The following is a 22,354-nucleotide window of genomic DNA, read 5'->3' as shown; positions in this document are numbered from 1 at the left end:
GACCTGAACCAGGTAGATACATTTGGGTGGAATAAAGGGCTTGAATGGGGAGCATGAGAGATACTTGCAGAACATGGGTGAGTGTGTTTGCTTCACTTGAGTCTCCTCCTCCAGACTGCTAAGTCCTTGTGGGAAGTCCTGCCTTTGCCCAAAGAGCCCCTGGGCGTGTAGTGCTCAGCAAATGCTGGGGCTGGCCATCCTGCTGCACCAAGCCATTCTCTAGGCTCTGTACCCCTTCTGACACTGTGCCTTCCTCCTTGGGGTCACCAGGTGCAGGTCTTCCTGTTTTCTCATCAAGTTTTCAGGAAAAGCCTACAAAATGAGTTAAGAATGTGAAAATGGAGGTTTCTAGGGTCATGTCATCAAGTGACCAAGCAAGTCAGGGTCATCTTGGCGTGCAGGTTCAGGAGACTCGCTCCAGGCTCGGGGGAAGGACGGCACTCCCCGCTTTTCCTCTGCTGAGGCTAGTTCACTCTGTTATTGAAATAGAAGACACACTTTAACTCCCCTCCCACCACAATTGATGGTGCGGTCAGACATTTATAATGTAGTTCAGTGTGAATGGTTGCCAAGAATTGGAAGGATTATTTCTCACAGGAAGGATATGTTGCAGACACTGTAAGAGAAGAGACTTTTAGTCCTTTTCTTTGTCTGCAGCACTTGGAATGGTGTCTGCCCTGTACTGGTGCTCAGCAAACACTTCTTGAATGAATGCATGCACGCATGCCAGGTTTCAAGAGTTCTTCATGAATAAGAACCAAGACTGAGAGCTGTAGCTCTGGAGGGTCCCACATAGAAGTGAGGAAGGAATTGTGAGGATCAGCTGGTTTTCCCATTCCCCCTCCGCACACTCTCAACACTCACCTCCCCCCCGACTCTGTTTTCAAGCTGGTGACCTCTTAGAGAAATTCAGTTCAACCCACATGTGTCAAAAACCTAACTTGGTGTGGGGCGCCTGGGTGGCTCAGTCGGTTAAGCCTCTGACTTCGGCTCAGGTCGTGATCTCACAGTTCGTGAGTTCGAGCCCCACATTGAGCTCTATGCGGACAGCTCAGAGCCTGCAGCCTGCTTCGGATTCTGTGTCTCCCTCTCTCTCTGCCCTCCCCCACTCATGCTCTGTCTCTCTCTCAAAAATAAATAAACGTTAAACAAAAAACCTAACTAGGTGCAAGGCATGGTGCCTACTGTGACGGCAGAGATGAGTGCTGCATGGTTCCTGGCTGCACCAGACGGGGAGATGAAGATGTGAAAAAACTTCCAAACTACAAGGCAGAATCCGATAAGGACTGCTCTAAAAACGAAATGATTATTTCTGACATTTGGGTGGGGATTTGACAGGCGAATTTGACTTCCATGGGTGGAAGAAGGGGCATGCCAACTTGAGAGATTAGAATATTCATGGCATCTCTCAATGACAGCTACCGGGTGTTGCGTGTTTGTTATGTGCCATTCAGTACACTCCACGTTTTCCATGTGTCCCCTCCCCCATTTAATCTTCACAACCCTGTGCAGGAGAGGGATATCTTTATCTCTTTCTACAGCAAAGAAAACTAAGGCTCAGACAACTAAGCAAATATCACAGAGCCACAAGGATTGGAGTCCAGGCCCTGGTAGCCTGAGCCCGTGGCACTGAGCTGAGTGAGGGCAGGTTGTGCACAGGGAAAGGGGGGGAGTGACAGGCAGCTGGAGTCCATGTGTCCAAAGAGAGTAGGCAGGAGGAAGCAGATGGAAATGGGGTTTGGGACCAGGTTCTGTACCTTACATCTCTGCTCAGGACTTCAGACTGAATTCTCTGAGCGGGGAGCCTGCGGGAAGTTTAGAGGAAAGAAGTGCTATGGCCCAGCAAGTGTTTCAGGAAACTCACTCTGGCAGCAGGAGCAAAGGTAAAAAAAAAAAAAAAAAAAAAAAAAAAAAAAAAGGCTGTTGGCAGGCAAACCAGTTAGGCAACTATTATGATAGCTCAGGAGGGATGATGAGGCCTGAATTGGGGCATTGGCAGTAGGGACATGGGGTGGGGGTGGGGGGTGATGGATGAGATGGATAGTGTGGGGGTGATCTGTGTAGGAGGCCTTGGCTTGAATATGGAGTAAAGGGGAGGGAGGGGTAGACAATGTCTTTCGGGTCCTCAGCCCCACCCAGAAGCCAGGCGGAGGTGGAACAGGTCAGGGATGAGACGGAGTTTATTTTTGAACACATGGTTTGAGGTGCAGTCTTCTGGAGAGTGGTCAGGGTGCTTAGGGCATGGAAGCAGGGGAAGTATCTATGGAGATGTGATCTCCATGGGTGCCTTTGGCAGCCCATACTCCTCTTCCTTTGCTTTAGTATGGAAGGTTCTATTTTTTTCTGATTTCGTATACTCCATTTTATTTTATTTAATCCTTGCAGTGGCCATGTGAAGAGTTATCCTTATTCATGAATGAGGATATGCCAAGGCTCAGCAAAGTTAGATAACACACCTTGAGGTGTCACAGGTAAGGAGTGGTAGATCTAGGATTTGCACCCAGTTCTGACAGCAAGGCTCCTTTCTGCTCTGCCATAACAGGCCCTGAGTCAGAATTAGAAAAGGGTGGAGGGCTGAAGTCTAGGCACCCATCTGCTCGTCTCTTCCTCCCTAATCCTGAAGGTTCATTCTGAATACATTGTTTTTTTTTTTCCATCTGCAGATATATTGAGATGGTTATGGAAAATACCTATGAGCATGCGGGTAACACTGGTTTATCTTCTGTGATGTCATAATCATGAGGTATTGCCTTAGCCTCATCATGGTGGACTTTGCCACTTATGGCCACCCCAGGGGTCATCAGGAAGGGCACCCTGGTCCCAAGCGCACTGACCTGAGTGCATTGCATTCCCCTGTGGATGGCAAGCCTGTAGTATATTATTAAGACTGTGTTGAAAACGTAGAGATGGAAAGTGCTTGTTTAGGATTAGATTTAGGGTCTCCTCCATCTTCTGATATTTGATGTAAACGCCATGCTAAATTGAAGGACAAAATTACCATAAACCAAGTTCACTCACTGAGACAAGAACGCAAAGCCTTTACTTTGTCTGATCCTCCTTCAGGGCAGGGTCTACCTACAAAGTGTTGGAATGAAGCCAGTGGGCCCCCTTGTCCCCTAGCTAGATGGTCGAGGAAGATGGACAGCCTTGTATCTTCATAGATGCCTGGAATTTATGGACTGGGCAGATATTCTGGCCCAAGTCTGCCATTTAAAGACAAAGAGCCTAAGATTGAGAGAGGTGAAGTGACTTGCTAAAGGTGACCACATTCATAGTTCACCCTAGTCTCTGGACTCCCTGTTAGCCTGTGTTCCCTAGGTCACAATGGATACCTGGCTTCTAGGCAGGACAAAAAAAGGAGGAGGAGGTGGTCTTCTCTAGCATGTCTGTGTTCTTTGTACTTCACGAGACAAGCAAAAACAAAGTGAGGCCAACTGGAACTTGTGATATGAGCTTGCAACGTCTGTCACTAATAAGCTAGGTGACCTTGGGCAGGTTATTTAATCTCCTATACCTCTACTTTCTTACCTCCAGAATGGGAGCCTAATAGGACCTACTTCCTAGGACTTGCTCTGAGTACTGAATGAAACTATGCGGGGCATGTAGTAAGTGCTCAAGCAAATGTTCCTGCTTATTACTATTACTAACGCCATCAGCCAGAATGGTAATCGTGACTGAATCATGTGAGGAGGGAGCTTGGGAGACCAATCAGACTCCAGTGATTTTCCCTCTGCCACCTGCCACTGGCATAGAAACATCTTCCTGATTAACTTGTCATGTCATGGCTGTGTTTGGACAAAGGGGCCAGGACCTCACCTGTATGGGTTTGTAACTAAAAGCTGCCCCCTCCCTTGCATAGTTGGTTTTCTTTCATGAGCACCAGGACCTGCCACCTGAGACACAACACTAACTTTTTCAGATAATTTCTCTGTAAGGCTGTCTCCTTGGGTAGCAGGGTCCAGCTTGTGTTTTAAAAGCAGTGTTCCAGATGCTGGGATGGTAAAAGAAAGAGCCCTCTGTCCCATAAGCCTGTCTGCCCATGGTGATTCATTCCCATGTCACATATTTCTACACTCTCCCTGCTATCCCCAGAGTATTCCTAATCCTGTCTGGCCAGTTCTTCCACAAATTCCTCTGCAGCTTTTCCTGACATCCTCTGAAGCCGGTGTCACTGGTGTATCCATAAGCAGGGGCAAATACGAATTGCTGCCCCTTCCTTGGAGAGAAACCATGGACTCTTCTGAGGGCCATCCTCCCCACACCCGGGCGATGGAGGATGCCATGTGGCTGCTTTCTGCTATGACCTGTAGGGATATCCTCTCCAGGGGCAGGCTCTTTGTCTCCTGGTCCCGCCAGCTTTCCGCTTTGTCCCTACCTGCAGTGTGTTCTTTTCTTTTTTTTCCTTCCTAATCAGTTCTTATCCTGAAGCCAGCATCTTCACCTAGATCAAAACGTTTTGCATTTAAAAATACAGATAAAGTCATACAATATTGCAGTTTTTGCTATGCAGTTAAAACCCTGCCACATTTGCAGGTAAAATTTAAATGTTGGGATGTAATTCATAGTATTTTTTTTAATGTATATTATTTTTGAGAGAGAGAGAGACAGAGTGCGAGTAGGGGAGGAGCAAAGAGAGGGAGACACAGAATCAGAAGCAGGCTCCAGGCTCTGAGCTGTCAGCACAGAGCCCAAGGCGGGGCTCGAACCCACGGACCACGAGATCATGACCTGAGCTGAAGTTGGCTTAACCAACTGAGCCACCCAGGCTCAGAATTGGGATGTAATTCATAAAGGAAGAGGCCTTAGAAGCTGTACCGAAGGCCCTGGGTACGATGTGACCCATTTACACAGTTTTGTGCCCACACGATTGCCCCGTGCATGTCCCTGTAGACTTCATGCTGAACTGCAGGATGCTTGCTCTAGGTACCACCCACCACTTCCTTAGTTCCTGGCTGTGTCCCTTATGACCTTCCAATCCCAAGTATGGTAGGAGAGGAAGGGGAGATCTTGGCTCACCCCCACCAGCACCCACCCTCCCTGCTGCTTCTCTCTCCCGCCTGCATTGTTTCTTTACCCATAGGTCTTTTCTCAGAGCCTCCTTTAAATCCAGGGTACACTTTATCCAAAAGGACCTCCTGCAGCCTCTCTCCATCTTCTCCACATCTCCCTGACACCACCACCTCGCCTTCACCCCTTCACTCGGGCAGCCTGACTTAGGGGATCTGAAACTGGATGGCATATGGAACTCTTGATTTTTGGGGTGGGGGGTGGCAGGGGGAGGGGAGGGAGAGGAACAACTGATCCCAACAGTGGAGTAGGTCAGAGCCTGGAAGCAAATACTGGCTGTCACAGAGGCCAGAGCCTGAGGCTGCTTCTCCCCTATCTGGGCACCAGAGCTGAGTATCCACAGAGGGAGGTGGCCACAAGGCTGGCAGGTGGGATAGGATAGAGAATGTCCCATGCTAAAGGCCCAGCCTGGGGCCCAGTCCCATACATGAGTTAGGGGCTGTGTTGAGGGGCTGGGGAAGGAGGTGCTCCTCTGTGGCCCAGGGAAGATAGGGACCCAGCACCTCTCAAAGCATTTTCCATTGGTACATCAGTGGATGGGTTTCATGGTGGCTTCAGTCTGTGAACTCATGAGATAAAAATGCTAACCTCTTTTATGGCATTCTTGCTGTTGTAAACTTTTATTTACTCTCCAAACAGCTGAATTATAAGCACTGCAACCCTTGTTCCCCCTTGAGGGCAGGCCTGGGTTTCTACTCTACTTTGGGTGGGGGATCAGCTTTCATAGGTTTTTTCTTCCCTCCCTTCTTCCCCTTATTTTTTTTTTTTTTTTTTTTTCTTTTTTGGAATCCACACAATCCAGGCATTCCCCTGTTTGGAGCTGTTTAAGCAGAAATATGCTGGCAAGAGCAGCCTGGTAGGGATTCTTGCCCCGGAGGGAGGCTGCTGGGGGATCCCTGCAGCCTCCAAGCTTCTGCCTGAACTCAGTGTTGTCTTCCTGGAGCCACTGCATGTGGCAGCTGTACTGTCCCCACACAGGTGCCCCAGACTGTACTGTTCTGATGAGCCTCAGAGCCTTCCAGGGCCACGTGTTTCTGGAAGACCTTCACACAGCCCGACTTTTCCAAGCATAGCCACGGGGCTGGCAGTCCAGGCACCTGGGCTTACACAGACTAGGCAGCAGGGGGTCTGGGTGTTCACACCCTGGCTCCTCAGACCTTGCTCAGAGCGGGGTGCAGGGGGGATTTGGGGTCTGCTTTCAGAATACAGAGATCAAGCTTAACTGTGGGGCCTGCCGAATCTGTGCATTTGTGCATTTGGGGGTTGTAGCTGGTGAGTACACACCCACCAGTGTTTTGTGACAGACTATGGTTAGAGGACTCCCGAGTGGTGTGGTGATAAAACACTGTCTCGGGCATGGGCATGGGACAGACTTGAACTTGACTGCAAGAGCTTGGGCAAATTCCTAACCTCTGTAAAGCCTCCGTTTCCTCACCTGTTAAACCATGTGTTTCCAGAGGCTGGACCAGAAGGCAGGGAGGCTGGGAGGTGCCTAGATTGTGGGTAATCATGAAGATGAAATAAGATAGCACATAAGTGGTACCCGCCCCCACTCGGGGGCTGAAGGAGGTCTGACCCCTCTCCTCTGGTCTGGGCCCCTCCGGAAAGCAGAGGCCTCACCTCTCATCACCAGAAGCTGTGCCTGAACAGAGATTGCAGAGAGATGCTCGGGCATTAAGCTATTTATCAGGGGACTTGGAGGGTATAGAGAGCAACTGTTCTATTCCGTGTTGCTCAAATTATGAATAAAAACCCAGTCGTCTCTCATCTGTGGAACATGGTGGTTTTTGCAAACTCTGATTAGTTCCCAGAACGCCTTTGTGAGTTTGGCAGCTGGTAGCTTATGGGTGAGGGACCGAGCGGATGGAGTAGCTTGCCCCACAGCTGGGGTAGTGGCCCCCCATGTATTCCAAAGAGTCAGTGTCCATCCCTGCTCCGTCCTGGCTGCATTTGTACAGTATTTGCTTTCCTGCTTTGGTTTTGCTCTAGCAGAGATCGATATGGAGACCAGAAACGGTGCTGGCTCTGCTCTCGATGACTGACCGGATATGGGGCCAGGGAGGGAGGCTGCAAGGTAAGTTCAGGGACAGTTTGCGACAGGCCAGCAGTGCCTCCTCAGAGATATGCAAAGAATTCCTGTATTCTTTATTTTACTCTGGGTCACTGGCTGACTTTGGCCCAGAGTGGTTTGTGGCAGTACCAGCGAAGTCAGGTCGTGACAGGTTCCCAGCTGGCAGTGTGGAACCTCTAAAACCTTTCCTGGCCTTGGCAGGAATGCTTCACTTTGATGCTTGGTGTGTGGATTGCAGACTTGACTGTTTAAACATATCCAGAGGAACCCTAAGAGCCATGCTTCCAAACTGAGCAGCAAGAAAGAATTGCACGGGGAAGGCATTTGATTTTACTCCTGTTCTCTCCTTGCCCCCTACCCCTACTCTAGCCCAATATCTGGTTCCAGGATGGTGTAGCAGTACTTGGGAAATCCCTGCCAGGCCTCCAGGAAAAGGAGTCTGAAGTTTTTATGATGTTTCTTGTTTCAAAGGCCTAAAGAAAAGTCATGAGCGTGATTACTTTACCTGTTGCGAGTATCTTTCTTGCCTGAGAGTCCAGGCCTTCTATGTCTCTACCCTGAGTGAAAAGGGGAGGGGAGTCCTGGCAACATGCATAGCAGAGGTTTGGGTTAGTCCTGTGCAGCAAGCGGTGACAGCACAGAACCTTGCTTGTTTTCTGTTCTGCTTGATTCAGCTGCCTTCCAGGCTAACCACCCACAGGTGGCCCAGCCTGTGCAGGGCCACCATGGCATCTTTTTGCCTTTCAGTTTTAGGAAGTCAGTCTAACTTAGTTCATGCTGATTGCATAACTCGCAAGAGGTTCCTTCTTCATTAGAACTTTGCTGCTGTTTCTGAAAACTTTTGGTACTTTAACGTGAGGTCACATAAGGTCATCTATTAGCAGAGGCAGCTTCATGGGTGTGTGACCTGTGTAGTCTCACAGAGTCCCATGTTCAGATGCCCCGAGCTTGGGGTTTTAGTGCTATGCAGCGGTAGTCTTGAAATTCTTAGTGATTTTATCTTTGAATTTATAGTTTGTAAGTGAACTCCAATGGGACAATGGAGTGTGTCCTGGGAACTTGGAGCCTTGGCCCAAGTTGATCGTATCAACTACCATCTATCAGTGGGTTCTCGCCCCTGCCACACTCTGCCCCTGTTAGGGCCTGGACACAAGAAAAGTTGGTGTTAGGTGCGTGTACCCCATGGCATCTCAGGGCAGGGCATGGTGGCAGCTGTCCCCACACTGGGCTGCTAGCTCCACGGCCTGCCTGTTCAGTGGGTGACTAGACAGGGGCAAGGCTCTCCTCCACCCCTGATCGAGGTACCTGATGATGCTTTCTGACCACGGAGGCTCCAATACCCTCGGGGGTCAGCTGTCTGCCTCAGTTGGGGTCCCTGAGAAGAAGAAATACCTGTCTGGATTGCCCTGCCCCAGCTGGGTCACAGCACATCTGCCCAGCTTCTGGCAGGAAGGAAACCCAGCGGTGGGTGGTTGCCTGTGTATTCACTCACTTGTCACAAGGGCCCCCACGTGCTCAGCCTGCAAGAATCCTCAAGCCTCAAAGAGAGAGATCATGACATGCACAACAACGTGAATGGACTTAATGCCACTGAACTGTATACTTGAAAGTGGTTAAAACAGTAAATTTTATGTATGTTTCACCACCACAAAAAAATTACAGGGTATTTAAAAAACACCAGAACAGGTGGAGAGAGACCATGGAAGGAAGGAAGGAAAAAACTTTATGGTTTTTTCCTGATTTATGAATAAGGGACCCACATTTTCATTTTGCACTGAGCCCCCCACCCCCCAAGCTATGTAGCCAGGCCTGCCTTTTGGCCACTTTGTAAAGTTGCCTGGTCTTTACCTTTCAAGCAGTCTGCCCTCGAGTCCTGAAAGTGTTTTGCTGAGCAGATGCTTACCTTTCCTCTCTTCTCCCCACACAGGTCTTCTGTTGGCTGTGTGCCAGGCCCTGGAGAACAGCACGTCTGCCCTGAGTGGTGAGTCCTGTCCCCTCCACGGGAGATGGTGTGGGAATACAGGAAGGGGGCAGGCCTTGGCTATTTTGTGGAGCCTGCTCTCTGAACTTCCTCTGGGGCTCCTGCCCTCTATGCTCACACGGGGCTGTCCCCTGAGCCCTTGCTGCCCTCTACCCCAGGGCCCGATTGCATTCCTGGGGGGTCTCCACTGTGGGAGCAGGAGGGCTGTTCCCCCTCCCTGAAGGTTCGCCATCTCCCATCTCTGCTCCGACAGTCTGTGTGGGCAAGCGTCGTGGACAGCAGAGCCTGCAGGACCCGAGATCTCAGAACTGTCCTCAGTTTCCCCGCTCATGTAATCATGCATCTAAAGTGGAACCCAGATTCCTAAACCCTTTTGTCTGCTTCTGCCTGGTGATCTTTGTTTCATTATTTTATGGCTTATCTTTGACATTTCTGGTAGTATTTCCCTTATTTCATTTTAAAGATCCTAGATCAACATATTGGAAGGTTTGGGAAATGTAGGAGACAGACCTCCCCTGGTCAGAATACCACAGAAACATCCACTATTGCATTGTGCATTGCTTTTAGCCTTTGTCCAGGTGCGCTCATGTTTTTATACAGTTAGTCATGGTGAGAGAACTATTCTGATTCCTGCTTTTTAAATGCAAGTTTTGGAGTTGTGCATTTTTCCATGTCGCTGGGAGGTCTTGAAATGTATCCTTTTAAAATGTCATGATGTTCCATCAAGATGGATAGATGTGATTCAATTAAGCATTCCCCATTGGATATTTATGCTACCCCCACTTTAAATTATGATGCTACCTGTTCATGCCTAGAAGCTTTTTCTTCTTCGGTTTCTTTCCTCAGGATATATCTCTGGGAGCAAGGACAAATTTATTTATGACCCTTGTAACAAATTGCCAGATAGCTTTCTGAGGGAATTAAGCTAACTTTAATGTCAGCAGTGCGTGAATCTTCCAGGTTCACTATTCCCTTGGTGACATGGAGTATGCTGTCATCTGTCACTGCAGTGGACACCTGCTGTATCTCCCTAGTTATTTCAGGGAGGTATATGTGGTGGGGGGGGGGGGTTGTTCTTATATATTCATAAATTCTCTCACCAACCACACAGTGTCCCTGGTACTTTGCTCTTCTCTTCCAGACCTTTCCCTCCAAACACACTGGAGGTATGACTCCCACTGGGTACCACTGATTCTGTAGCCCCACAGACTGCCCCTTGGAGCTGTTGTCCTTGATGCAATTGAACTCTTAAGGTGTCCAAACCACTTGGTGGCCCGTGATGCTACAGAAGAAAATGCCTTACTTTCTCTATATTCTATATTTCTGGGGCTGGGGTGGAAGGGTGTGTCCATCCCAAAGCAGTACTTCCCAAAGTCCAGGATCTATCAGAGTTTCTACTTTTTAATGACCTTCCCCATCACAAAGGGCTCAGATGTGAATATATTGGGGGTAAAGGAGGGGCATTGGTTTATGACTCCACCATGCTGGTCTCAGAATTGTCCTATCTCCCTTCCTAGGATCCATTTACCCCCAGATGCATCCTCAGCCTCTCCTGGTCCTCACTGTAGGACCTGGTAGGTTAGAGCCAGGTCGTCTACTGAGTCACTCAGTAAGTGATGTAGGCGGTAAGTTGCAGTGATGGCAAATACTGATGCTACCATCCATGGGGAGAGGGGGCTCCTCCTCCCAGTCTCCAGCCATTCATACAGACTACAGACAAGAAAGGCCTGGGGGATGATGTACCTGAGTCTATTCTCTCAGCTGTGGCTCCTGCCAAGATCCTTTGGGGTTTCCCCTGTCTCTCCTGGGCAGACATGAGGAGACCTGCTATATTCATCCCAAAATTACTGTCCTTGGTGCACTAGTGACCAGCTTCTGTTCCATCTTCTGGACTTGCTTCTGTGAGAATGCCTCTGATATCAACAAGTACTTGAGGTTTAGTCTTCCTCATTGTGTATCTTCAAAGAACTAGTCACACCCTACTGTGTTGCACATTACCCTATAACTGGCTGAGGGCCACTCTGTGACCCAATGTGGTGGGTGAGAGCAGGGGCAATGCCACAACTTCTAGTGTCCAAGGGACCTGAGGATTCCAATGCTGGTGGACAATCTATGGAGAAGGGAAGTGCACTGCCTGCCTGGCCTCTGCATTACTCTCTGTTTGATGGGTCAGTTAGCCATGGGACTTGTGCCCCAGAGAGGTTGATGGAATAGCTCTATCCATTTTTACTTACTCTCCACCCTGCCTCTTTGGACCCAGATGTGAGTCCAGAGAGAGCTGGGCTGGGAGACAAGTCCAAATGGCAGTGATGGTATCATAGCCACCTCTTCAAGGACTAGGGCTTTGTGACTGAATCAGGCTTGTTTGCTTAACTTCCTCTTCCTTTAGAGTGACCTTCCTTCTCCCCAAAGACTCCTCAGGCCCTGGGAGGCCTTGAGCACTCCCATCCCACCCCCACTCTGACCTTACCAGACATAACTGAAATCCTGTTGTGGGTGCAGTGCAAATGGGGGACCACCCCACCAGCCATATTCACCACCCCAACATCGAAGTGTGTGTATTGAACTCTAGGCTAATTCAATAAGTAAAACTATTTGTTACTGTTAACTATGGAAATCTTCATATCCGGAAGTAATAATGAAATCAGTCCCCAAATACCTGTCACCCAGCTTCAGCAGTTACCATCGCTCTACCATTTTTCTTTCATCTGTTCTCGCGCCATTTTGTTTTTTTCCCTTTGCTGGGATATTTCAAAGCAAAGCCCATTTCACTTGTGAATGTTACTTCTCTCTCACAGATAAGGACTTTAAAAAACAAACCGATAGTCCCGTTACACCAGTAAAAACAACAACAATCCCTTTTTGTTCGATCCTTAAATATGGAGGGTAGATGATGCTGCATTCAGTTTTTCAAGCTGTACTTTCAAGCTATATTTAATTTGCATTTCCTTTAATGTTTTCATATTTTGCTTTCTATTTAATTTCCTTTCTGGTGAACACTGTTTTTGTAAAGTGTGCTCATTTGTATACTGGATGACTGACTCACATCTGAGTCCCTCCTAACCCCTTATCATCTGGATGTTGGCAGGCTCACTTACCACTTACTGAGTCTCAGAGCTGTGCATTGAGGTGTAAAGATGGGTTGTTGTAGGACAAGAGCTACAAGGCTTTACCCATGATGTGAATATTCAGGTCTCTTCACTCAAGCGTTGACAGGAATGAGAAACAATATTGGTTATAAGAAGGCTTTGATACATTCTGTGCTGGAGCATAGACGTACTCAGGATTCAGCTCTCACTTCTTGATGGAGCAGCATAGAGAGAAAATTACAAACTCTGTATGCCAATCAAGGGTGGTGTGTGCACTTGAGGGAACATGGGACTGATCCCATGTGGCTTTCTTGTACTTTCTGGGGAAAAAAAAGTTCCATGCACTTATTACTTAACAGTTACCCTTGGCCTTTCTTGTTGAAGTTTCATTGGTTTCTTCCAATCTTCCTCTCTCTTAGACCCCCAAATGTGAAGGGTAAATTATGCCAGAGGCAGAGGAAACTGGCATCGTTGTCGTCAGTAAATGCTTTTCAGACCTCCATTTTGAGTGGGACACTGGAGCGATACATGCCTTAGGCTGGAGGTCAGGAATGCTGTGCATTGGGGCCCAACTGGTCTCCGTTTTGCCAAGACCCTGGGCAAGTTGTTCATCTGGTTCCTGTTTGGATCTGAGTTTCCTCATCTATTGGACTTGAATCAGGAATAGCCTATAAGATTTTTCACACAACCACTCTGATAAATTGGTAGAGACTGCTTGGAAAGCTTTGTTCAGAAGGATTATAACTCTGCCTTGAGGCATATTATGAAATATGGTCACGATCAATTATTGGTGATGCCTGCCACGGACCCAAGGTGGAGAAGCAATGGTGTGACTGCCATATATTTAATTATCTTGGAACCAGATTCTCTTTTACATTTCGGTTCTAACATTCTAGTTGAAGAAGCAGACCTTCTTCCTCCTTGTCCTCAAGGAGCCCACCACACAGGTGACAAGAGAGCGTGGGAATCCATAATGCGAGCCTCATTATGACCTGAGGCCACCTCAGCTGACTGCTTCGTGGGTGATTTAGACAATAATTGCTGTGGGAGTGAAGTCAATAGTCTGGGGGTTAGGACAGAAAATTTGTAACTGGTTGGTTGTTAATTTGTCAAGCACACAGAGAAACATAGCTGGAGGCAGAATGAGGGTGACAGAACCTACAGCTTAGAACATCCATCACACCCTCCCAAGGAAGGAGTTACGACCCATCTTCAAAAGGCACCTTTTACTGCCCCTTGAAAGGCACAGAATGCACCCGGTTAAGTTGTTGTGTGGCTCCTTGCTTAACCCTCTGAAATGTTGTGCATTTCCCAGGCTGCCCATCTGGTTCTCATGTTTTCATGAGACTCTAATGACTGAGGGGTGTGGTAAGGGCCTTGTTCAGACACCTGGCAGCAGGCTCCGGGCTTCGCTCTGCTATCTGCCTTGCTTGATCTGCATGCCTCTTTACCTCTGAACTTCTCCTTCCTCTAGCCGTGTCTGACACCACCTAGCTGGAATCAGGAAGCCTTTGAAGGCCCGCTGGAGTTAGCATCTGGGACTTTTCAGAGGTGGGGGTGAAAGAAGATGGTGAAGATGTTCTTTGGGGGTGTCGTTCGTGGGGAAGGTCACCATGATCGCTGGCTTGGGGAGGTGGTGGCGGCCGGATTTGGGTGAGGACATCGGGCTTAACGATACAGAGAAGGTGAGCTCAGGCTGAGGGCACACAGAGGGAGGGAGATCAGATCATATGGAAAAGCCTTTGAAGGCGTTACTTGTTTGAGAAACAGGTAGAATGTGGATCAGCCAGCAAGCAAGAGATCTATTGATTGCTCATCTCCCCTAACAAAAGCTTTTCAGAACTGCAAACTGCTTCCCCGTTCCATTGTCTGGAGTTTTCCCATGTGGAGCTGGAGTCATTCTAAAATTAGAAGGCTCACGTGCTCTACCCAGGTACACAGTTCGCCGTTCCAAGTAAGTGTCTGTAGCACAAGACACGTGGTGTGCTTTAGTTCGGGGGAAAAGCACATACAACTGAGTGTGGCAGGACTTGCCTGCTGCAGAGAATGTTTGGAGGAAAGTGGGGCCTCAGGAGAGAATCGGGGATTCTTTCCTTTCCTCTCTAGGATTTATCCCTGTCATCCAAATTTGAACTTCTATTTTTTGCAAAGGAGACCATGCCAGGGGAGAGGGAAGGTAGCTCAGGGTAGTAGACAGGCCAGAGGATGTGGAATCAAGGATTATGATTCTGACTCACCAGCTGCGTAGCCTTAGTAGATCTCTTCAGTCCCCCTGAACCATCAACAAAATTAAGGAGGGGGATTAGGCAGTATCTTTTCAAACCCTGAGTCACAAAATCACTTTAGTGGATCACAGCCAGCAGTTTCAAAAATGAAATTAAATAGCTTAGAATAGACAATTTTAGAGTGAAGGAAGGTCAGGGAATGATTCGTGAGAGTCTTGTTTTAGTTATGAATGGGCACATACTGACTGGCATTCTGCATCATTTACTTGTATAAACTATACCTCTATTGTACCCTCCATAATCTCCAGATTTATTTCTTTAGTATAAGAACTTGGACACTTAAAGTGCTATAAGTCTTTCTAAACCTGTATATGACCCTCCGCATCATACACCTAGTTTTTTATAGCTGACTTGTTCACCTCTAATTTAAAGCAGTTCTTTTAATCTATTCACCTTTATCAAGTCTTTCCAAAACAGTGAACTTACAATAGAAACAACCACTTATACACAGACAATTCATTAGTTTATGTAATATATAATTAAGTTACGTAAATACAGTGAGTATAACCAACATAAACAGGTTTGGGAACAAAACACAAATGTCCTGTGGGTAAACAGTTGGCTTACCTGGTAAAAACAGAAATGGGCTGGTAAACCAGACTAGCTAACTCACTACATTTTTGCACGCTGATCTAGATGATTTTAGGAGAGAGTGGGGCTATGTAAATCAGGGGCTTGGTTTAAGCCAAGCTCAGGTAAGAGACCATCTGCCATCTTCGAAAGAAACAAGGCAAACGATGCAACTTGTGGATTTTTAAAAACATCAGGGCCCATAGAAGGCTTCCTGTTCTCCCACTTCTCAGCTGTGGACATTTGTTAGCACACATTGATTGAGTACTACCTCCTCCTGGACATGGGGCTAGGCCCTGGGGATACATGTGAGAACTAAATGAGCCCTGCCATCAGAGGGCATAGGGCCGGTAGATAAAAGTGGATGATTTTTACATCTCAGAGAAGAGCATCAACAGAGACAATCTACCAAAATGGATTTCTTTGAAGAAAACACCTGCTTTTGTTCAGACTTACCTTTTAAAAAAATTTTTTTTTAATTTTTTGATGTTTATTTATTTTTGAGAGAGAGACAGAGTGTGAGTAGGGGAGGGGCAGAGAGAAAAGGAGACACAGAATCCAAAGCAGGCTCCAGGCTCTGAGCTGTCAGCACAGAGCCCAGTGCAGCGCTCAAACCCAAGGACGGCGAGATCATGACCTGAGCCGAAGTCGGACACTTAATCGACTGAGCCACCCAGGAGCCCCTCAGACTTCCCAGTTTTAATCAAAGTGCCACCTTCTACTTTTTATTCTCTTTGTTAAATTGTGTCTTGCTCCTTTTTTCTTTTCTTCCTGCATCTACTGTGAGCACGAAGACCTTGTCAGCCATCACTCCAGAAAACATCAACATCTCTCTGAAGGGCCCCGCTGTTATTGTGAAGGGCCCCAGAGGAGCCTGTGGAAGGACTTCAGTCACATCAGTGTAGAACTCAGTCTTCTCTGAAGGAAAAAAGAAAAGGCTCCGGGTTGACAAACAGTGGAGAAATAAAAGGGAATCGGCTACCGTTCACACTGTCTGTAGTCATGTACAGAACATGATCAAGTGTTACACTGGGCTTCCATTACAAGATGAGGTCTGTATATGCCCACTTCCCCATCAACGTCGTTAGTCAGGAGAATAGTTCTTTTGTAGAAATCCAAAATCTCTCGGGCAAAAAATACATCCGTGGGGTTTAGACAGGGCCAAGAGTTGCTCATTTAGTATCTCAAGCCCGGAAAGATGAGTTAATTCTTGAAGGAAACAATGCTGAACTTGTATCAAATTTCAGCTGCTTTGATTCAGCAAGCCACAACGGTTAAAAACAAAGCAGAAAATTTTTGGATGGTGTCTATGTTTCTGAAAAAGGAACAGTTTAGCAGTCCAATAAATAAGATCTAGGTTGTCCAGCTACAGAAACAGCAAAATCCTGGCTGATTCCTCAGCATTTTGATATTTTAAATGTGGAATAAAAGCTATATATTGATTTGAAGGGGGAAAAAAATTGCATCTTGCTCAGCGTGGCCCATGGTACTGAGCTGGCTTTCCCTGCAATTGGTCATTCTCCTGACTCTGCCAGGCACCTTGTGTTGCAAGAACAGAACCTGACTACACATCAGTGTAGGTAAAAGGGGCTTGATTTTTAAGGGATCAGCCCTCACAGAATCACTGGAAATGCTGCACAGCCTGGCCCAAGGAATTCAGGAGCCAGGGGATCCTCAGCTTTAGCTGTTTGTACACCCTGTACCTACTGCAGAGATCATTCTATACCAACTCCTCCCATCTCTGTGCCTCTTAACTCAGAGTCTCCAGAGAGAGAATCAGGTTTGTCTTGTCTTCCTTGGTCAAGCGGTCACCCAGCTGCTGTGGTCAGGCTGGGAGAGGAATTACCTCTGGCTAATGGAAATATAGGTGATTTTAATTTCCTTTGTACTTTCCTGTTTTTCTATCATGTCAGAAATGGGCATATTTTAATACCATAATCAGGAAAGGGGTTGTCTAGATTTTTTAAAGGACAGAAAAGGCAGTAGCTCCTGTCCGTTCGCAGGTCTGTGGGTCAGCATGGATTGAGCGCAGACAACGTCTGTCTTGCCCAGCGCCTGCTGCTATCACTAAGTCCCAAGTGGTGTTGCTGTTTCTGGAGCATGGGGACCTGCCCTCCTGGCCTGCTTGAGGGCTGCCTGCTCCCTGCAGCTTGAAGCCTACACCTTGCTCCTCGGCACAGCAGGCCCTGCAGAGACCTTGCTGTTTGGAGAGATGGCCCCTGATAGGACAATCACCAGTTCACCTCCCAGTTCTGGGGGTGCTTCTCCAAACTCTTCTCCAGTAGCCCTTTGGCTCCTAGATCTTGATCTACTTTGCAGAAATGCTCAGTACCTGATACCTCTGAGTTTCAACAGAGAAGGGGGGTCTTTCTGGGCTCCTGGCCTTGGGGTCAGTCTCTAGAATGTGAGACTCTAGAACTAGACAGGCTAGGTTCAAATTCTACCTCTGCCCCTTACTAGCCATGAGATCTTAACTACTTAACCTGTCTATACCTCAGCTTCTCTATCTATAACATAGGAATGGTCATAGCACCTGCTCGTAGGGTTCTTCTGACAATGAAGAGCTTACACGGCAAGCACTTGAAGCTATGTGGGCATACAGTAGGTGCTCAAAGTGTGAACCGCTGTTGCTTCTGTGCTCAGTATATGATTGGTGATACGCATATTGTGAAGCAAGACCTGTATCCTCACACTGCTTTTACCCCCTGGAGTGGCATCCTCAGGCAGTGGTTCTCATTTCTGTGTGTGAAAGAGTCCTCCCGGTGACTGCTGAAGCTCCAGTTCCGGGGCCCCGCCCCAGTGTGGTCCAGAAATCTGCACTTTTAGTCCTCAGCCACATGGTGCTAAGGCCCAGTGGGAAGAAGCCAATGGCACATGACCTCGTAGGCTGCGGTGCGTTCTCCTGAGGGCAACGGCACTTCCCTTCCCTGGAACTCTCGCTCTTCCTCAGCTGGACAGTGCTGGTTCTGGGAGTCCACAACAGACTTTCTAGCATTCACTGGAGAGCTTGGTAAAGAGAATCAAAAACCTCAGAACTCAGCCCATCACCTCAAAAGATCCTCTTTCTCATTATCCTTGCCTCTAGTGAAATGATGAGCATGATAGCTTGGGATAAGGGATCAGCTTTATTTTCTGAGAGCCCAGGCACAAGCCTCCAACTTCTGAGTTTGGGAACAGCCTGGAGGGTCCAGTTATTTACTAACGAAGGGACCTTTAGCTAATCCAGCCAGGCTCAGATGTCCTCCTTAGCAGGCTCAGCAGCTGTTTGATTTGCTGACTCCTTCCAAATCTTTCTTCTTAATTTCCTGACTTGAAAGTTATGGCCTTACTCTTTTATCAGGATGTGTAATGGGAGGTAATTTCTATATCTGGACATTTTTTTCAACAGGTTGCATTGACTAAGATGTTTCTTGAATGCCAAAGCATGCTAGCGCTGTTTTAAACGAGGGGAAAAACAGATAAGCTGAAATAGAATAGAGGTCTGTCTTAATTCTGCTCACATGTTGGTGCCATGTAGCCTGGGGTTCAGAAGGGGAACCTTTTTCTTCCCAACTGTCATTTGGCAGCCGGGCTAAGAATCTCTTTTTCTGGGCCTTTTTGCATCCTGTCTTTGGGGACTGGGGATATAATGAACATCTCTCCTTGCCTTACACAGTACGTCTCAGAAAGGCATTTTTAGAATCTTAAAAGGGGAAGGTGTTAGATCTTGCTATGAAGTCTGTCACAGTGACTCTTCCTGGTGTTCTGAGGCAGGACAAATGGCAATAGAATCAGGAATCACACAACACTCAAGGGGAGACTTGATAAAATTCTGGGGCTAGCAGGCTTTCCACCTGACACCCTGTTAAAGAAACACAGCCCAGCACAGTGAAAGGCTCTAGAAACCCAGACACTCATCCAACCAAATGACATCCATATTGCAGTTGTCATTACACACAGTTTCCCAAGGCTAGTACTCCCCAACCTTTTCCAGAATAAAGACCCAATCTGAACATCAAAAGTGTGTGACACACCACAGTGAGGTACCATTTCATACCCGTCAGAGTGGCCGCTATCAAAAGACAAGAAATAACAAGTGTTGGTGAGGAGGTGGAAAAAGGAACCTACTGGTGGGAATGTAAATTGGTGCAGCCACTGTGGAACACAGTATGGATGTTCCTCAAAAAATTAAAAATAAGGGGTGCCTGGATAGCTCAGTCAGTTGAGTGTCTGACTTTGGTTCAGGTCATGATCTTGCAGCTTGTGAGTTCAAGCCCCACATCGGGTTCTGTGCGGTCAGTGGAGAGCCTGCTTTGGATCATCTGTCTCCCTCTCTCTCTGTCTCTCTCTCTGTCTCTCTCTCTCTCTCTCTCTCTCTCTGTCTCTCTCTCTCTCTGTCTCTCTCTCTCTCTCTCTGTCTCTCTCTCTCTCTCTCTCTGTCTCTCTCTCTCTCTCTCTCTCTCTCACTCAAAAGTAAAGAAACATTTTAAAAATTCGAAAAATAGAAAAAATAAAAACAGAACGACCCTACGATCCAGCAGTTCTACTTGAGTATTTACCGGAAATGAAAACACTAATTCGAAAAGATATATACACCTCTGTGTTCATTGCAACATTCTTCACAATAGCTAAGATATGGAAACAACCAAAGTATCCACTGATGGAAGAATGGATAAAGAAGAGGTGTGCGCGCACACACACACACACACACACACACACACACACACACACACAGTGAAATACTACTCAGCCATAAAAAAGAAGGAATTCTCTCCATTTGCAACAACACGGATGGACCTTGAGGGTATTATGCTAAGTGAGCTAAGCCAGAGAGTGAAAATGCTATATGATCTCACTTATATTTGGAATTTAAAAAAACAAAACAAATGAACAAACAAGATAAACTCACAGATGCAGAGAACCAGATCGGTGGTTGCCCCAGAGGAGGGCACTGGCAAAATGGAAGAAGGGAGTCAAAAGGTACAAACTTCAAGTGTTAAATAAGTCATAGGGATATAATGGATGGCATGGGGAATCCAGTCCATAACATTGTATTTCATATTATGTGACTTTATATGGTGACAAAGGCTACTAGATTTACTGTAGTGCATGTTTCACAGTGTATACAAATACTTAGTCACAGATAGGTGTTTCTTAAAAGAATCTTTTTCATAGATTTATCTAAAACAACAGTGTTATTAGGCATATGAAACACAGGGGAATAAACCTGTAGGACCCCAAGCTCACACAGCCCATAGGGATGAAAACACAGTCTACCCAGGCTATGTGCAGTGCCCCCACTTGCTAGCTGCCTGGGCTGTGTATCCGGGGGATGGTTGCTAGGTTAGAAATTCTCACATTATTCAGAGCTTATGCTTTCCTTGATTTCAGCTTCTCATTAGCAGGTGAGGGAATTATGCCTTTTTTCATCTATTTAAGTTTGGCTTGATGGCAGGGTGCTTAAAATAAAAATCCTATGAATCTGATAGCACAGTGGTTGCAGTATAAGCTAGAGCCAAACAGCCATGGTTTAAGCCTTAACCGTGCCCCTCGAGGACTGTGACCTTGGGGGAGCTCCTTAACCGCTCTGTGCCTCAGTTTCCCCATCTGTAAAGTGGAGACAACAACTGAGCCTACCTCATAGGGCCATTATGAGGATTAAACGAGATGACCTATGTAAAGCATTTGAACAGTGCCGGGTGCATAGGAAGTTCTGTGTAAGTATCTGTTACATGAATCTTTTTGTTTAGATTTACAAAGACAGAGTGAGAAAGCAGTAATGTTTGTGTGAGAAATGGTATCTGAAATACCAAGAGGGCCTGAGCCAGTTTGGTGGCAGGGATGTGATTAGAGTCTGAAGGCGGACCAGTCCAAGGCAGGGTCAGCCTCACAACTCAGTGCTCAGGGGCGTGCCCTTGACGCACAGTGCAGGTCAGAGGAAGCCCCATTTTGCCACTGGGCAGTGATGTTCTAGAACCTGCCCCTCCAGTAGATGCTGAAAAGTGCAGCTTTGCTTTCAGAATTACGGCACCCAATGCAGAGGAAACAGTCTGCCCCTTTGGTGACAGGGGAAGCGTGGGATGGTGTGCTCTCTTTCTGAGCGGTGAGATTCAGGAGGAACAGAGGGAAATTGGAGAGCCACCATGTGGAAATGCTGGAGGTCAGCCAAGGCACCAGAGGGTAGAGAAGGTTGAGAACTTCTTGGCTTCCTGTGTCAGGTGCCTGACACGTGTCACAGGACCCCAGAAGGGAAAATGGTGTGGTCACTTGCCTGAGGATCTCACATTCTCTCTTGCTACACGGAAGCCCTTGGACACCGTTGTTTGAAGTCTGAACAGGCTGCTCTCACATCATGGGCAGGGTTCAGGGAGAAGATGATGATCACATGTAGGGACTATTTATAGTGATTTATATGAGAACAGTGCGCTCCTAATTCCCCTTTTGATTGTAATGATTTAAGAATCTAAGTGGGAGCACAGGTTAGAAATGCATAAAGATGGGAAAATAATTAGACAGTTAAGCCGAGAGTATACCTAATTGAGGAGCTGAAGGTTGGGATTCAGTGGCTCTTAGGATTAACCATCCAGGTGACAACGTGGAAGAAAATCCTATCTTTTCAAAAAAAGAAAAACTAGTTCTTTGGTACCCTTGAGAAAGGGGATATTATACTGGAGGGATCTTTGGCCCAATTTGAGTTGAATATATCTATCTAACTTCTTTTCTTTCTTTCTCTCTCTCTTTCTTACTTTCTCCCTTTTTCTCTTTGCTTCAGGATTCTTATGTTAAGAATATTTTAAGATTCTTATGATTGAATGTGAGGACTTACTGTGGAGGGCTGTGCTGGGCACCAAAGACAGACAACGGACAGCCCCTGCCCTCGGGGCCTTTAAGTGGTGGGGGTGAAGGCTAGAACTGCAAAGGGTAACCTGAATTAGATGACTGTCCACTAGAGTTATAAATTGAGCAGTGGCAGGAAGGGCCCACCACGGGCTGTCCTGCCTGAGGGGACTGAAGAAGGGCTCTTCAAGGCTGAATCTTTAATCTGTGCTCCGCTGCGGGGAAGGTCTTCCTGGTTTGGAAATTGCTTCAGCCATGACGGAGGGCTTGAGGATGTGTGTTGAGAGGATCCTTGATGGATTCAGAATCCAGGATCTCTTGTCTGTGAACCATGGAAAGGAGTACAGCCTCCAGACCATTTTTTAACAAGTTAAGTTTAATGTTTGTTAAGGATTCTGAAACACAGTGAAACATCTAGGCCTCCTGTTACCCATATGCACGTTGGCATGTCTTGTGCCGGTTATGCCCACAGTTG

The 22,354-nt window shown here is 47.1% G+C and overlaps 1 protein-coding gene across 2 annotated transcripts in view; it reads left to right on the top strand.

The window, feature by feature from the left end:
• The window catches only part of TGFA (transforming growth factor alpha), a 111,474-nt gene that overhangs the window by 27,854 nt on the left and 61,266 nt on the right, over positions 1-22,354 (top strand). For both annotated transcript variants that reach the window (XM_042932607.1, XM_042932606.1), the window contains exon 2: positions 9,066-9,119. In XM_042932607.1, coding sequence (XP_042788541.1) covers positions 9,066-9,119 — 54 coding nt within the window. The remainder of the gene's footprint in view (positions 1-9,065; positions 9,120-22,354) is intronic.

The sequence above is a fragment of the Panthera leo genome, chromosome A3 (assembly GCF_018350215.1).
Source record: "Panthera leo isolate Ple1 chromosome A3, P.leo_Ple1_pat1.1, whole genome shotgun sequence".
Taxonomy (NCBI): Eukaryota; Metazoa; Chordata; class Mammalia; order Carnivora; family Felidae; genus Panthera; species Panthera leo.
The sequence above is the reverse complement of the archived record's forward strand: the minus strand, read 5'-3'. Positions and strand labels throughout refer to the sequence as shown.